Raw genomic sequence first — 18,680 nt, forward strand, 5'->3', positions numbered from 1 at the left:
ATGGGGTTTCACCATGTTGGCCAGGATGGTCTCGATCTCTTGACCTCGTGATCCACCCGCCTCGGCCTCCCAAAGTGCTGGGATTACAGGCTTGAGCCACCGCGCCCGGCCCTCTCTCTCCTTCTTAAGGAATAATTCTTACAAGATTTTATAACAGCTATGTAGACACCTTTTATTCAGTTCCAACTTTTGGAATTTATAATAAACACTTAAAGCAGCAATCATAAACACTTACATAGTACTTTTTATACACCAGGTACTGGGTACTCTTTATCTGCTGACTCGTTTAATTTCAGAAGTCCCTGTTATATTTAGTATGTGCCATCATTATCCCCATTTAGAGATAGGAAAGGCAATTTAAATAAAATGCCTAAGATCACGTAGGACTTAGCGGAGGCAGAACTTGAACTCACAGAAGGTGGTTTCAGGAGCTACACTTGTAATCACTACGCTACGCAGTATTCTGGCTTCAGTGCAAGGTGGCAGGTAACATGGTACTGATCTTCCAGTCACTTTCATCTCAGCAAGCAGAGACCCAGACCACCACAGAAGTGCCATAGTAGAAGCCTGTTCAAGTTAAGGAAGAATTTCCCAGTAGGAAAATTCTTCCAGTTGGATGGGAGGGTCGAGGGCCCTCAAGAGGTGTCAGAGAAAAGAGGGCACTGTGGCTGAGCCTGAGAAGAACATTTCTTGGCTTTGTGCATTGAAGGGAGGATTGGGATAATCCTCCACGTGACTTTGGGAGGGATTCAGTTTTGTCTGATTCAAAATCAAATTATACATGTGGACCCCACTGTTATATGGCTCACTCAAAATATGAGGCCTCATCACTAAAGCAATATATGTGTCTATATCAGCCTTCAAAACTGCTTTTGACCAATCAGTGGGCAATATTTTGAGGCACAAAATCTGAAAAAATTGTTTGGTTCTGCAGTTACAGTTTGGCAATAATGGTAGGCAGAAATGTGGTCCCCCAAGGATGTCCATATCTTAATCCCTAAAATCATACACTTTGTAACCTTTAAGATAGACATTTTTACTCAACCTAATTTCTTGGGAATTCATCCAAGTTGTATTGTATATCAGTAGTCTGTTCATTTTTATTGCTGGGTAATATTTAGTGATATGTATGTGGCAGTTTGTGTAATCACTCGCCTGTTGAAATGAGTATGGACTGCTATGAACATTTGTATATAGGTTTTTGTGTGAACATAAGTCTTTAATTTGCTTGTAATAAATGCCTAAGTGCAATTGCTGGGTCATATGGAAATTGCACATTTAGTTTTACAAGAAATTGCTAAATTGCTTTCCTCTAAATTTGAAAATTGATTTTCATGTATTTAAGAAAAGTGATCATGTAGTTATTTCAATTTTCTCTATGTCTGTGACAATTTCCTAGTTTAATTCTCATTTTATATACTTATACTTTCATCATAAGAATAGGTAGTGGGTTTTTTGGTTATAATTTTTTTTATCTTTTTTGTTTTGAAGAACAAGATCTTAGATTAATTGATTTTGTTGTTATAGTGTCTTCTAATTGATTAGCTGCCATTTTTTACTAATTCCTTCCGTTGCTTTCCTGTTTATTTCATTTTTTTTTTCTAAATTGAGTGCTAAGTTATTTATTTTCATTCCATATCTAAGGCTTTTGAGTTTAAGGCTCTAAATTCTTCATCCTTAATTCAGCATTATTACTGAGAACTGGGGCCGACCTGACAGTGGGAAGTAGGTTTACCTGGCTTAGCAGTGGGGAAGGAACTGAGGGTGTCCAGAGCCTGGCAGTCCAGCAAAATCCACCATTCTTTTTTTTGTTGTTTGTTTTAATTCAACTTTTATTTAAATACAGGGAGTACATGTATAGGTTTGCTACATGGGTATATTGCACCCAGGTAGTGAGCATAGCACCCAACAGGTAGTTTTTCCACCCAGGGTCCCCTCCCTTCCTACCCACTCAAGTCGTCTGCAGTGTCAATTGTTCCCATGTTTATGCTGAATATTTAGCTCCCACTTATAAGTGAGAGCGTGTGATAATTGGTTTTCTCTTCCTGCACTAATTTACTTAAGGTTATGACTTCCAGCTTCATCTGTTTTGCTGTGAAGGACATAATTTTATTATTTTTATGGCTGCATAGTATTCCATGGTGTATATGTATCACAGTTTATTTAGTCCACCATTGGTGGGCACCTCTTTGCTATTGCGAATAGAGTGGTGATGAACATATGAGTGTATGTGTCTTTTTGTTAATAAAGGTCTATTCTCCTTTGCATATATACCCAATAATGAGATTGCTGGATCAAATAGCTCTGTTTTAAGTTGTTTGAGAAATATCTAAACTGCTTTCCACAGTGGCTGAACCCATCCTTCTTAATAAGGTTATAGAATTTCATTTTGAAGCAATTAGTTGGCTTTGCTCTTTTTCTGAGGATCTGTCTTTTCTCATTGTTTTCCACTGTGTATCAACAGTGGGCCCTTAATGTCCACTGTCAAATTTACCCTTTCCTGACCCCCCCAGTCTCTACAAGAACAAACCAAATTCCCAAGGTAATGCAATAAAACATGATGGGCTCCTACATTCTGAAACTGTGAATATTTAATTGGACTGGTTATAGAAAGCAAAATGTTGAAAGCATAAAGTGAAAAATCTAAGTGGTTCTCAAGTCAAAGGATTTGAACGTGAGATGTCAGAGGCAGGAGTCAAGATTATTTGCCTACCTCCAGTGGCAGGTACAGTACTTGTTAAGAAGATTTTGTTTCCTCAATTCTAAATCAATTTATCACACTAACTAGTTTTCAAGGTGGTGCTTTAAAGAGAAGTATATGAAAAATCTCTGATGAGAACACACTTTTCTTTGCCTAATGGTATTGGGAGATAAAAGAAGAAAGGGGATGGATTATTTTGAGTACCTACTCTGTACTTTTAGAATGTTATGTATGGTATACCATGAAGTTCTGCAGTTCTGTTGTGAAGGGGCTATTTTTATCTGCACTTTACAGGTAGAGGTACCTCAAGTTGAAGCAGTATGTATCAGACCCCAGGAGGTACCAGAGCAAAAATCTGAGGACTGGCCTCTGTGGATCCAGAGACCATGTTTTCACAATGCTTTAATAGATCACTAACAAAGAGACAAATGTTTGATTACAGTAGATGGTTAAGCACACAGTCAGAGCCTAACAATAACAAAAATACTTCATTTAATAATACAAAAAGCATGAGCAAAATTAAAGATGAACATAAAATCAGAAAAAGCGTCTAAGACACATATGTCTTGCCAACAATGTATATAATATTGTAATTAATTTAAATTATGTCTCTAAGTGGAAAAACAGAGGACAATGACAGACAGTTTGCAGGTATTGAGAATGGATAACAACATATGGAAAACATTGTTTGACTGCATTAATCAAAGAAACGATATGAATACACAAGTTACAATTTGTTCACCTAGTAAATCAGCAAACCTAGCTGAGGTGTGTGTGATGAAATCAAAACTAAATTGATATTATTATTGTGGGAAAAATCGAAATATGTTTCAGCATCTTTGGAAATATTTTTAAAAATTAACTTTTGATTTTCTAATTCTCCTGGGTATCTATTTTAAATGCATATAAATATATACCAAACTCCAGAAACGCTTGCCCCATAAAGATATTCTTTTCACTATTCCTGATAACAAATTATGTGACATGGTATCACATATGGCCAAATTATCTGTCAATAGCAGTCAGTAACGTGTACAGATTTCTCGATCTCTGATGCTTTCTTTACTTTTTAAAAAAATTATTATTTCTTCTACTCCTTCACCTTTGATTGGTTTTGTTTGCTGAATTTGTAGGTCTCTTTGTCCTAATATCTGGACTTTAAATAGTTGCTATTAAACCTCTAAAATCAATCAGCCTCTGGCTGTTCTGTCATTAAAAGTTAACTGCCTTCCCATTAATCTATTAATTGTGAAGATTAATTGGAAAAGCTATTCAAACTAAGGCTATAACTTGAAGCATGTAAGCCAGTGTTGGCCTCTAAATGAAAGCTTAGCTCAATAACATCACAGAGTATTAACAATTATGTATATAATCTACTCATGGCTCCAATAGGAGAAAATACGTAGAAATTTATAGGCTGCTGTCTAAATGAATTACTTGACAACTAGAAAATTATCCCTGTCTTTAGTTTGGCTCTAGGAAAACATACTGATAAATAGTTACTTGTTTTAAATTGCAGCAACATGTTATTTTTTAAAGATTTAACCCAGTGACTGACAGAATTAGAAGCTCATGTTTATGTTATCTCAAATATCTAAAATCTGAATTCTCAAGTAAATGTTAATTTTCATATCAATGTCAAATTAATACTTAAGAAGCTAAAGAATTGCATAGTAGTCTATACTCATGGTATTAAATTGGGTTGAAATATTATTTTAGGTAATGATGAGAGGATGAGAGATGAAGCCAGGATTGGATCGTATTTTGCCACCTATGCTTAGAAAAATAATATTTTATTCAATCCTGGGTATATTGTCAGTTTTCCCTAAATTTATTCTTTTTCTCATCAGAATGTGACAATACAGCAACTTCTTCCACACATAGTCAGGTGCCGTGGCTACTACACAGGGAAAGAGGGGTGGGGTGTGACACCATGCAAGTTCCTTCAGTCTTTTGGGCTGTGTTCCTTCACAGTCCTGGGAAACAGTATGGAAAGCAAAGGGATATTATGAAAGGAACAACACTCTCCACTGCATAGAAGTTAATTTGCAACTCTATATTAGTGGTTTATAAACAAGCATGGCTCTGGCTGTGGGACACAATCACAGGAAGTTTTACATCTCCCCACGGTGATGCTACCAGGCAGTTAGGATGAATCACTGAAGGTGTACACTCCAGAGATGCGACAACACTGCAACCTGGAGCTGATCCATAGAATTTTATTTTTATTTTAAATTTTATTTTAGAGATGGGGTCTTGCTCTGTTGTCCAGGCAGGAATGCAGTGGTGTTATCATAGCTCAGGGCAGCCTCAAACTCCTGGGCTCAAGAGATTCTCCTGCCTCAGCTGCCCAAGTAGCTGGCATGCCAGGCTATTTTTTTTTTTTTTTTTTTTTTTGGTAGAGGTGGGCTTTGACATCCTGCTTAGGCTGATCTTGAACTCCTGGCCTCAAGGGATCTTCCCATCTTGGCCCTGAAAGTGCTGGGATTACAAGCATGAGCTACAACACCTGGCCTAGAGTACTTTTTTTTACCAGGAGGATGATGCTGCTTTTTAAACATAGTTGTGTCTTCTGTGTGCTTAAGATGGACTTCGGTGGCTCTTTCTGGGTGCTGAGTGTAGACTGGACTGCTGCAGCTGTGGGGATGAGATGGCAGAGCTGGTATAGAGATAAATGATGCCCAACCAAAGGAAATCAAGCAGAGGCTGTTTATTTAGAGTTTGTTGCAGCAAGGTAGTTGGCCACCACCATTTGAGTTTGGTAGAGACTCAAAGGCAGGCAGAGGAGAGGAAAGATGTACAGTGGAGTAAAGGGGCAGGCTCAGGTATGCTCTTTTTGGAGGCCTTGGCTAGGGGAAGCTGTGGGAAGGCTGACCAGAAGTGGGGCATCCTATGCGATTAGTTAGAGGTAGACATTTGGCTTTCTCTATACTAAGCAAAAGTTTCTAAATATCTCCTAAACATAGTCAGCCAGTTCTAAATAGGAAACAAGGGCAAAAGTGAGGGAAGCTGTAAGTTATTAAGTCTTGGCTATTTGGGGTTGATATGATTTGGCTGTGCCCCCATTCAATCTCAGCTTGAATTGTAGCTCCCGAATTCTCATGTGTTGTGGGAGGGACCCAGGTGGAGGTAATTGAATCATGGGGCAGTCTTTTCCGTGCTATTCTCGTGATAATGAATAAATCTCATAAGATCTGATGGGTTTATCAGGGGTTTCCACTTTTGCTTCTTCCTCCTTTTCTCTTGCTGCCGCCATGATTCTGAGGCCTCCCCAGCCACAGGGAACTGTAAGTCCAATTAAACCGCTTTTCATTCCCAGTCTCGGGTATGCCTTTATCATCAACATGAAAATGGACTAATTCAGGGGCCGACTGCTGCAGGAGTTATTATTTGGCTGCTTAGATTCGTTGCTGCAGACACAAGTCTGGCTTCCTGGGCTGGTTCCTGTAGATAGTAAGTTGGCTTCCTGGGCTGGTTGCTACAGGTTCTATTTTTGCATGTAGACTGGTCATTTTCTATTTATGTATTCTGTCTCTCATTGGGCAGGAAATAGAGGTACAGATTAATCAAACTCTGTGTTCAATGATCTCATCTGTAAGAGAGTATCATTAATATATCAACAAGGAGGGGTAAATATTAGTTACTATTTGTGGCAGGATTATAACTTCCTAGCACAGAGTGCTTTCTAAATGTGTCTTAGTTATTATTAGTTCTGTAAGAATAACTACAATATATTGGGTATATCAGGTGCTGGGTTGTGTATCATGCCAGGGCGAGGAAACAAGAATCCACCTGGAATCCTGAAACAAATCTGAAATGTGTAGCAGTAGCTCAGACTGGGTTTATGGTTAGAGAATAATTATCATTGTCAAAATTTCTGAATGAAATCTTGCCTTATAAGTAATTTTTGATATATCCAAACATAATTCCAAAGTTTCTTAAATATGCTGATGATTATCAATTTTAACTAGATGGAAATGTTAATAATATAGATTGGAATAAAATATTTTTTTCAAGAAAATAGATTTCTTGAAGGGAAGGCCTTTCCTTAATCCTCAATCTGTCAACGGACTATTTGGAGTAGGTCTAAATAAACTGTTTTCTGATAGAAAGGAGACCCAAATCCTTCCAAAGCTTCCTGTCAAAGGTCCCACCCCTGCCTCTGCTGTATGAGGATTTTTGATGATTTAAATAATGTTTGCTACCTGTTCTATCTATTTTAGTCTAGTCTATTCTCCAGTGCATATTTTTATGGGAAATATGATTCATTAGCAGGCATGCAACTGATTTCGGCATGTCTTCCAAATAACAGAGGAGATGACTACTCAGTAGCAACTAAGCTGAATACTGGTTAAAATGAACTCTTTTTTTTTTTTTAGGTAAAGAATTAGGTAAATTTGTTTAATTTATCTAATTTAATCATTTAGTAATTATTTAGTTATTATGCTCCCTTTTCCTCAAGTGTCCCTTGAGTTAATAATATCAAATATTATAAGGTATTTGTCAGGATCAAATGAGTTAATGAATGTAAAGCACTGAGAACATAGCACCTAATAATATATACCTATTATCTTAGTGCAGGTAGTATTACACACAGATTACGAAAATTGAATTACTTTTATTAAAAACTGAACAGCTTTTATTTGCTTATGAGAATTATATATTAAAGCCCTTTGTAAAATAAAATATAATTTTATTAATCGAGCTAAAGACCTTGCATCAATAAAGATGCAAGCTATATTGAAGGAGACCATTGAGTTTTTCTGTATGGTACAATTTGCCAGAGATCTAGTTTACTATTGACTTGTTAATAACAATGATAAGTTTTTCTCTCAATGTAAAGAGTAAATGGTGGCTTTTCTGAGGTATTGAACTGAAAGCCATAGATTTGTGTGTACATGGTGTATGTGTATGAAAATCACTCAATGCACTTTTTTCAAATGTGGATATTCTAACAGAATTCGTTAAAACATATTGTAGATGGAATTAGTGTATATACATCTTTTAATGAAAAGACTAAAGTTGTAGTTTTACCATTTCCAACTGATACCAAGGTTAATGTGGAAAGCCTAATGTGATTGAGAAATGTCAAATAAAATGTAATACAATTTTGGATAAGCATAGCGTAATGAGAATGATGTCCATTTCTTCTTTAACTGAAGAAAACAATGATGAACTCAATATACCCAGCTGCATTTTTAATTGTACAAACTTCCATGAAATGTTTGGTTACTCTATTACTAAATTTCACTAGTGAATGGAGACTTCCAAGGTCTCCTGTGACCCTTCCTACCAAGAATCTTACCTATGGCTCAGCAGCAAAGGGACGAGGATAATGTGATATAGCACTTAATTTTTAAAAAATACAATTATGTTTTAAGCTGAAATATCTAAAATGTTATTTCTGATTTGAAAAGCCCCCTACTTAAATGCCTATATACTTATGTGCACTGAATGATCTTCATTTGCAAATAAAAATTAGCTGTAAATTAGAGCTAATTACTGCAATTTGAGGGGAAGCTGTTGAGTTCTAGTGGAGAGATTACCCCAGGAAAAGACTAGTTTTCTTAGTTGCTTTACCAGGTTCTAGAATAGTGTTTCTCAACCTTTGCACTATTGATATTTGAGACCAGACCATTCTTTGTGGTGGAAGGCTGCCCTGTGCTTTGTCAAATGTTTAACATCATGCTTGGATTCAACTCAGTAGATTCCAGAAGAATCCTCTCTTAGTTGTGATGACAAAAGTGTCTTCAGATATTGCTAATGTTTTCTGGAAGTGGGGAGCAGTGGGGCAAAATTATCTCTGGTTGGGAACCTCTGAGCTGGAATGTGATCCTTAGCTTTGCAAGTCTAGGTTCTGTGTTTTATTGGAGGAGTCAGAGAAAACAGGTTTTCTGGAATTAAGCTCAGGACCCTAATGCTTAATCCAGAATTCCAGTTTTTTAATATCTAGAGAAAATAGCATGTTTACTCCAGACTGATTATTGCTGTTTGAGGTTCCCCTTATTTGTTGTCAAGACTGTTGAAGATCAAATGGGATATAAACAAATAGCATGGCAAACCTGGAACTGGAGTACACAACTCCTTGACAGGATTTATTCATGCCATCATGGTGTCTGATAAAATTCCTATACTTCAAACCTAAAGAAATAATAATTATAGTCATGGTGTTCTTACATAGCATCCTCTGGACCCTAACTCTCGTAAATATCATGGTTCTACCACAATGAGAGGAGCAAATTAATCAAACTCTGTGTTCAATGATCTCATCTGTAAGAGAATAACAGTAATATATCAACAAGGAGGGGTAAAGATTAATTACTATCTGTGGCAGGATTATACCTTCCTAACACAAAGTGCTCTCTAAATGTATTTTAGTTATTATTAGTTCTATAAGAATGCCTACAATGTATCATTGTTAAATAAACATACAACAGATTGTAGAGTCAAGTATATGCTCATGGTAAAGAATAATAACGCCATGTAACCACCAAGGCCAACAACCAAAACTTCACCAAATATCACAAGCCCCCTGTGTGTCCGTCCGTTTTCCATATTACATGTCTTTCTCTCCACAAATGGAAAAAGTACGCCTTCTTTTGTTTTAATTCGACTCTTTTAAAGCTAAAAGTAGAACAATATTGATTCTTAATTTATAGTTGGCAAAAACAAATGAACAATAAATATATGCTCTCTAGAGTGATTGCACCCAAGAGGCACTATATCCAAAACATTGATCTGAATCGACATAATTGATTGTGAATTGCCATTAAACACCCTTTTCACCACACTTACACCTGTATGCCGAAAATGATTTTAAAAATCATTAGTTCTAGTAAACACACACCCACATATGTACCCTCCTTCCAAATATGTAATGCACTCCCTTGTGTGTGCAAAGATACACACCACAGTTTCCACAGCATACTAAAACATTTTTGTTGTTGCTTGTCATTAGGCATAATTAGAATTTCCTTCCCCACTCCATGTGTTGTGTTTTTATGACTACACTCCTTATTCTTGGATTATAACTGGATTGGTTGGCGTTAGTGCTTAAGCTAGTCAATAGACATGCAGGAAATGTCTGACTGTCGTAATGGCGAAAGAATTTAAGGTATAGAATAAGAAAATAGACTGAATAAAAATGAGACAATCTTGAAAAGTAAAATGCTGCCTCAGGCAAGTTCTTGGGAAAGGCATTCAAGAACAAATTAGGTTCAGGCAAAATAAACTTAATAAAATTTTGGGTGAATCTAGATAAGTCTTAGATTTATTTATTTTATTTAAATTAAATTGCTTACTATTAAAACATTTGGGACAATAACCCTGTATAATTTTAACTTATGGAATGTATACATTAAAAACTAAATAGGAGAGAAATATCTTTCTGATTAGAGCAAAAATAGGAATAACTAAGTAGTAGAAAATAAAAGACAAATGCTTTAAAGATGACACCGAATGAAGAATTGGCTGAATAAATTAAACATGTATGGATTTCATGGTACACATGAGATTAATCTTATAGTTTCTCACTCTGTGCTTTTAATATTAGAAGCAATATATGTGATACACATAAAAGAGTAGGCAAATGATAAATAGGTTTGTACATTATCCGTCTTTATGTACATATTGATATATATGTAAATGTATGTGCATGTGTATGTTATATATTTTATATGAAACACTATAATTATAAACCTCTGTGACTATGCCTCTGTTACCAGATGAAAGATTCTCCCCAGGGCCTGAAAGCTTGGGGGGTAACTCCTCCCTCCTCAGGCCGGGTCCCAGGGCGCAAGGCCAGTTGCGCTAGCGTGAGTCAGCAAGACAGCCGGAGCAGGAAGAGGGCTGTCCGGGTACACGTAGCAGTGACATCAGACTGGGACACATCCCGTTTACAGGAGACTATAAAAGCCCTGCCTTGCCTTCATTTGGAGCTGATGCTATTTTAGGCCTCAGCCCCTCTGCACCCACGTGCTCATTAAGCCTGTAATCCCAGCACTTAGGGAGGCCGAGGCGGGCAAATTGCCTGAGTAAAACCCTGTCTCTACTAAAAAAAAAAAAAAATTAGCCAGGCGTGGGGGCGTGCGCCTGTAGTCTCAGCTACTCGGGAGGCTGAGGCAGGAGAATCGCTTGAACCCGGGAGACAAAGGTTGCAGTGAGCAGAGATCGCGCCACTGCATTCCATCCTGGGTGACAGAGTTAGACTCTGTCTCAACCCCCCCTCCCCGCCCCCCCCCAAAAAAGCAGCGTGTTGCTGCACACCATCTTGTGTTGTTTGCTAGCGGTGCTCTTTAGGTTCGAACGCATAATAGAGCCTTGCACCGGAAAGGGGTCCCAGTGCAGACCCCAAGAAAGGGTTCTTGGATCTTACACAAGAAAGAAGTCAGGGCGACTGCACAGTGCAAAGCAAAAGCAAGTTTATTAAGAAAGTAAAGTGGTGAAAGTACAGCTACTCCATAGACAGAGTAGGGCAGTCCTGAAGGCGAGAGGAGGAATGCGTCCATCGTAAGTACAAATAAAACATCATGGGGAAATGTGCTCTGCTACAAGGGTTTGTGATAGAGGCTGTATTTTCTTAATGACTATATTTTGCAAGTGTAAGGTCTATTGCCGAGTTAAATGAAGAAATGAGGCCGGAATAAGAAAAGTAAAAGCCAATGTATTCAGCTCCCGGGCAAGCTTCTACGGTCCGGGAAGACTGCCAGAGAAGTCGCGCTTTAAGGCTCCGGGCGTGGGATTTTATAGGGAGGGGAGGTAGTTGATTGGCTGCTGGGGAAACAAAGCGGAAGTAGTCTCATTGGCCATGGAGGGACAGGACCCGGATGAGGCGAGCCGCCATTGGTAGCCAGGCGGGGCTTCTGGCAGGAGGGTGGGTTGAGGACTTACGGGGCAAGGTGCCATAGGACAAGTCTTGGCGGGGTTTTTCAAATTTTGGCGGGGCCGAGTGCATAGTTTGCTGATGAGTGTAGAACCAGCCCGGAATGCGGAGATGGGTGTGGGGATCCTGTATGGTGAGGCCGGATGCTCAGCAATGCGTTCGGAATGGTGACGTAGTTGTCTGTCACGGAGGGGGATGGGTGTGTCCATTTGGCCCCCCGGGGAGGCCACCGGCCTTACAGCAAGAATCAATATTATCTTTAAAGCAAAGTTAGGAACGCCTTTCGTTCCAAGATATTGGGATATCGGGACACGCCCAAGTCTGGGTCTGATTAGTTAACGTTATCAGTCTGTTCCATTAACCATAAACAACTAGAGGCTAGAATACTTAACTTTCTGCAAATGTAGCCTGGCAAGTCCCAGCCTCATTTTCCCAGCCCTCACTCAAGATGGAGTCACTCTGATTCGAACACCTTTGACACTATCTACCCCAAAATTAGAGCGTTCTATCATTAAAACTGTATACATTTTATGTTGATTCTGCTTTCCTCCCAAGGTAACCATGATCCTGAATTTTATAATTTTCATTTCTTTTTTAAAATGTTTTTTTAAAAACTCATATATGTCCCTAAACAACATACAGTATTACTTAGCTTTGCTTTTTAAGATTCTGAAAACTATTAACATTTTTCATATAATTTTATAATTTGATTTTGTTTTTCTTAAAAATGTCACTTCTAAGGTCCAACTATTTTGTTTTATGTTGTTGCTTGTTTTGCTGGTGTATATTATCCTATTGTGAAAAGCACTACGTTTTATTTGTCTCTTCTTTGGCCATTGGATAGCTGTGTTGTTAATAATTTTTTTTTTTTTTTTTGCTGTGATGTTTTTTTTTTTTTTTTTTTTTTTTTTTTTTTTTTTTTTTTTGCTGTGATGAGCAACTTTGCTAGAAATTGTACATGTCTCCCAGTGCACAAATGCAGTCTCCTCTGTCTGAGTAGTTTTTGCTTTTCATGGGACACAAAATTACTAGTATTTGTATATCATCCTTGGGTAATAAGACAAAACTCTTTGAGACCACTGGTTCCTCATAGGAGGACCTACGTATATGAAAGGAGCTGGTGGAACACAGGGTATGGGAAAGTTCAAAGATACAACTAGTGACAAGTTGTTTTGATAAAAGTAGTTGTTCAAGTTTATACTCCCACGAGCAATGTGTCAGAGCTTCTCTTGGCCTACATTTTGCTAATGTCTGTAAATTAGCATCCTATTGTAGTCCAAGTTAACATCTCTTTTTGTTATTAAGTTGGAGGATCAATTTATATAGGGTCTGTGCTGTGAGGTCTGTTTGTTTTTTGAGACAGGGTCTCACTCCATCACCCAAGCTGGAGTGCAGTGGTGCAATCTTGGCTCACTGCAACCTCTGCCTCTCAGATGAAGTGATTATCCTGCCACAGCCTCCTTAGAAGCTGAGCCTACAGGCATGTGCCATCACGCCATGCTAATTTTTTACTTTTAGTAGAGATCGGGTTTCTTCATGTTTGCCAGGTTAGTCTTGAACTCGTGACCTCAAGTGATCCACTGGCCTCAGCCTCCCAAAGTGCTGGGAGTCCAGGCGTGAGCCACTGCTCCAGGCTGTGCTGTGAAGTCTGATCATGCCTCGTGCCATTTTTGTTAATGTGTTTCATGATTAAAAGGTGGTTTTTATTTTACTTTATTTTGTATTTTATTTTCCTTTATTTGGAATACTAATTATATACTGGTATATAGGTTTTGCAAGTCCTTTCTCAATTTTGTGATTTTTAATTTATTCACAGTGTCTTTTGGAAACCTTGAGTATTTAATTTTTATACAGTTAAATTTGTGAATCTTTTATGCTGAGGTATAATCTTTTCTATCTTAAGATATTGTATTATTATGTAATTTTATGATTTTTAAAATATTTTCATATTGTCTTGTCTCTAAGTTCTTTTTCTTTTCTCATTGTTACTAGCCTTCTAGTAGAATAGCCCCTATAAGTAGTAGGCATATTTTTAGATTTTAGATCCCAGTTTTGGATGTTGTTGTTTTACTTGTTAGTTGTTCTGTCTATTGATTCCAGTAAAGCTGTCAGCACTGTACTAACCCTAATGTTGCATTGTTCCTCCTGGTAGATGACTGTGATGATCCTCTTGTATCTGCCTTGCCTCAGACATCCTTCAGCAGTTCTTCTGAGCTCTCTAGCAGTCATGGTCCTGGATTTGCAAGACTGAATAGAAGAGACGGTAAGTCTGCTTTTCTCCTCTGACTGGTCCGTAGAAAATCTCACTAATTTTTTATTCTCTTTGCATAAAATCATTATGAATGCTATAGTATAAAAGAAAATTTCTAAATAAGCAAATGGTTAAAACTCATGAGATGTATGTGACATCTAGCGTCTGTTCTGGAATGTGAAAGGGATACATCGTATATTAAAAAGAATTTAGTTCCTTCAATCTGACAAGCTTTTTATATAGCTTACAAAATATTATTTTCTACAACAATATACAATCCTTGTGGACACATTAGTGATGAAAACTTAATTGCCCTTCGATTTCAAGTTAAAGAAGTAATTTTCAAAAATGCTAATTATTTAAAAATAACAATCCCTCAGTGTTTTGAATTCTCAATGTGGTTGACATGATTATCTTAACAGTTGAAGAATAGAAACATAGTAAAGTTTTCATGGTGCTTTAGGAGTACACAGCCAGGCGTGGTGGTTCATGCCTATAGTGCCAACACTTTGGGAGGCCGAGGTGGGAAAATCACGTGTGGCCAGGAGTTCGAGATTAGCCTGGGCAACACGGCAAAACCTGTCTCTACAAAATAATAAACAATAAATTAGCCTGTGGTGTATGCCTGTAGTCTCAACTATTTGGGAGGCTGTAGCAGGGGGATCACTGAACCCAGAAGTTGGAGACTACAGTGAGCTATGATTGTGCCACTGAACTAGAGCCTGGGTGACAGAGCGAGACCCTGTCTCTGTCTGTCTGTCTGTCTCTGTCTCTCTCTCTCTCTCTCTCTCTCTCTCACTCACTCTCACTCTCACACACACTCAGTTCATCCATCTCTTAGTTTGTGTTTGATCAGTTGAATATGTTAAAAGGAAACTGAAGATAATTAAATGACACCTTGGTGTAGAAATAAGACAGAATTTCAAAAACACTGTGTACTTAGAGGCAGAGTATCACTGTGATCTCTTTTCATAACATACTAAGGTAAAATTCATCTGCATGCGCATTGGACGAAAGTATGCTTGGCAATACTAATATAGAAAACATTTTAACAATCTTAAAAGTAGACAACATCATGCATTATTAAAATCATCTTTCTCCCATTTATTATCCTCCTTCTCTCATGCCAACATCAGTCAGTCACTTCTAATTTTACTCCTTGATGTTATCCTTAATATGTGCTTAATGCTTGAGCACATTGAACATTGGACATGACAAACAGATAAGAGAGTGTGTGTGTGTGTGTGTGTGTGTGTATTTTGCCATCTGACATACCTGATGTATGTTACACATAGTTCCAATTACAATATAGATATATATATATATAACATTTTAACATGATTTTAAACTTAAGTTTATTTTAAAATTCCATTTCATATTATTGGAGATAACAACTTTTGAGGGCTTCTGAATGTGAAGATACCAATGGAGAGTGAGAACTGAGATCCTTTTATCAAATGGGACATTGTGAGGGTGCTTGAATATATTTGTGTAGATAATGCTAGTCTGTTCTTTTGAATGACTTGCTGTGAGAGTTATTGGTCACATAGGACTGTCTCTTCCTCTTTGCAATTCTGAATCCCTGACTAATCAGTGGGCTTTCCTAGCCTCTGTGATGGCCATTCCAGACCCTGTACCTATGGACCCACCAGCAGAAATGTTGCTACTGCAATGCTAATCCTGGAATAAGGTTTCCATCCTGTGCATGTTTATAAAGAAAAGCAGAGTTTGACATTTACCACCACTTCATTTGAATCATAAAAGCTTTCATAGAATGTGGGCCAGTGAAAGGAACACAACATTTTAATTTACCTATTTATTTTGATTTCCTTTGTTGAGGTTCAATACATCACAAAAAATATATGTTATTAATTAGATCAAATCATATTTGTCATTAATTTATATACTCATCAGGAGTCTCCATCAGTGAGACTCATTTTCATTCTTAATTCATTTCTATGGCTCTTGGTGAAACATAATATCAAACTTCATGAATCTCATTTACATGTTAATGAAACCGAGACACAAAACAGGATCATTTTAATTATCCTTTGCTGGTTGTCAACCTACTTGATTACATTTTTCTTTTTTATTTAGTTTTTCTTTTTTTGACTTATTAATTACATGACGTTTTCACAAAGGAACATCAGATTTTCAGTGATTTATTAAAGGCTATATTTTATTTCTAGTATTGAAACATTTTTCATAGTATTTCAGTCAGGCTAGGAAAGAGTGTTCAGCCAAGTCTGTAGGTCATGTGTAAATAAACTAAACCAGCAAATAAAGGTTCTAGTATCTTACACAGAAGGACTTTTTTCCTACAGAATAGTGAAAACTTGGAGCCAAAGAATGGACAAAAAAAAAAAATGAGAAAGTTACTAACTTACTTTCCATCTGTGGGATAAAAAGTGTCAAGGGTAATACTGTGAAAATTAATAGGGCCCTAGTAATGAGGGAAGGGGATCAAAAAAAGGCTACCGTGGTTGGGTGCTGTGGCTGACACTTATAACCCCAGTACTTTGAAAGTCCAAGGTAGGAGGATCGTTTGAGCTCATGAGTTTGAGATCAGCCTGGGCAACATGGCAAAACTCTGTCTCTACTAAAAGTGAACAGCCTGACCAATATGGTGAAACACTACAAATACAAAAAAGTTAGCTGGACATGGTGGTGTACACCCAAGGTCCCAGCTACCCAAGAGGCTGAGGCACGAGAATCACTTGAACCCAGGAGGTGGAGGTTGCAGCAAGCCAAGATTGTGCTACTTTACTCAAGCGTGGCAGAGTAAGACTCTGTCTCAAAAAAGAGAAAGACAAGAAAAAAAAGAAAGAGGACTACCATTAAACATACTTTCCATTTGAAGTATGCTAATTTAATTTTGCTACATGTGTGCTGTTACGGGTTGAATTGTGTCCTCCAAAAAGATTTGCTTAAGTCCTAACCCAGATACCAATGAGTGTGAACCTTATTTGGTAATAGGGTCTTATCAGATATAATCAAGTTAAGATGAGGCCATACTGGATTAAGGGCCGGGACATCAATGACTGATGTCCTTATAAGGAGAGTGAGAGTTGGAGATATACAGAGACAGAGAAGGCAGAGTAGACCAGGTGGAGATGGAAGCAGAGACGGATGATATAACTGCAAACCAAGAAATGTGAAGGCTTGCCAGCAACCACCAGAAGTTAGAAAGAGGCAGAGAGGGATTCTTCTCTAAGCCCATGGAGGGAGTATGGCCCTGCCTACCAACACCTTGATTTCAGACTTTTAGCTTCTAGAACTGTGATAGAATAAATCTGCATTCTTTTAAGATGCCCTGTTTGTACTACTTTGTTACTACAGCCCTTGCAAACAAATACAGATTTTGGTACTAGAAGGTTAGTGCCACTGGAATAAATATCTAAAAACATGGAAGTGGTTTTGGAAGGTAATGAGCAGAGGTAGGAAGAATTTTGAGGCACATGATAGAAAAAACTTAGATTGCCTGGAAAAGACTGTTGGTGTAAATACTAAGGTTTAAAGTGTATCTGTCAAGCGTTCAAAAAGTAAAGAGCGTCATGTTACTGGACATAGGAGGGAAAACAATCCTTGTTATAAAGTGTAGAAAATTTGGTTGAATTGTGTTCTAGTGTTGGGTAGAGATTAGAACTTGTAAACAGTGGACTTAGATAATTACCTCAGGAGCTTTCCAAGCAAAATAGAAAAGGTATGCCTTGGTTTCTCCTTGAAGCTTATAGGAAAATGTGAGATAGAAGAAATACATTGAGAGAAAAACTGATAAACAAAAAAAAAAAGAAAAAAAAAACCAATCAGACCTGATGATTTGGAAAATTCTTAGCCTATTCTATTGCAGAAGATGGGAAAGCATGCTCTGAAGAGAACATCAAGGATGGGTTCGACAAATTTTGCTGAAGAGATTAGGCATGTGACTCATAAATCCAATCAATCACCCAACAAGAATCCAGGAATAGGGATAAGGTTATCCAGGAAAGATAGCTGTATAGTATTTTCATTGTTGGAGTTTCAATATAGCTTAAATTTTAATGGACAATCTAAAGTTAAGTATACATTGACTCAGTGTTGTGGGGTAAAGTTCAAACAGGTTCTAGTGTCCTATTTGATAGTCTAAATTCGTCCTTAGCACAGAATACAAAGAATCCACATCTTTTACTACTGTTGTAATCCAAATATAAGTGTTTATTTTAATGTACTTCGAAAACCTTGGAAACGAGCGATTGCAGATTGATATATTTGTGTACAGGTAAAATGATACAATAGTAAATGATTGTCCAAAGCAAAAATAATATATGTGTGAATGGAAACATATATGTATACCTCTTTAAGTATGTAAAAGATGGCTTCTATAGCTGACAAGTATGTGAGCTTCCTTTCACCTATTCTGTAAGATAAGAATGTTTTCCGATGTTAAAAAATTGGATTTTTGTCTATCATAATATTTCCTGACGTTAAAAATTGGACATTTGTCTATATTTTTCCATTTTCTCTTTTTTGAACCACAACTGCACCCTTCTATTCTAAATGTTTGTTAAACAATGTTTTCCCAGTCCCTATAGAATTTGATATTACAGCCAAGCGTTTATCTGTAGAGGAATTAGCTTACTTGGTTAATTGACAGAGATAACTCCCATTCTTGGATGGATCTCTATTAAGTATAATTATAACATTCTACATAGTATTATTTTGACTACCCTAAATTGTTGTGCTTCTTTTCAAGCAACTGTTATGCTTAAATAAATCCTCCAAGACATGCATGTTGCATGGCAGTGCTTAAGAGGATAGATCTCTAAAGATAAAAAATAGTAGGTGCTTTGTTTGAGGTGGATACTTCC

General features: G+C 37.4%; 1 protein-coding gene across 1 annotated transcript in view; it reads left to right on the top strand.

Annotated features, from left to right (window-relative positions):
• CNTNAP4 (contactin associated protein family member 4) overlaps positions 1-18,680 on the top strand; it is a 288,841-nt gene that overhangs the window by 26,493 nt on the left and 243,668 nt on the right. Inside the window, exon 2 of the mRNA XM_017530599.2 lies at positions 13,735-13,845. Within this exon, the coding sequence (XP_017386088.1) occupies positions 13,735-13,845 (111 nt within the window). The remainder of the gene's footprint in view (positions 1-13,734; positions 13,846-18,680) is intronic.

The sequence above is a fragment of the Cebus imitator genome, unplaced genomic scaffold (genome assembly GCF_001604975.1).
Source record: "Cebus imitator isolate Cc_AM_T3 unplaced genomic scaffold, Cebus_imitator-1.0 Scaffold66, whole genome shotgun sequence".
NCBI lineage: Eukaryota > Metazoa > Chordata > Mammalia > Primates > Cebidae > Cebus > Cebus imitator.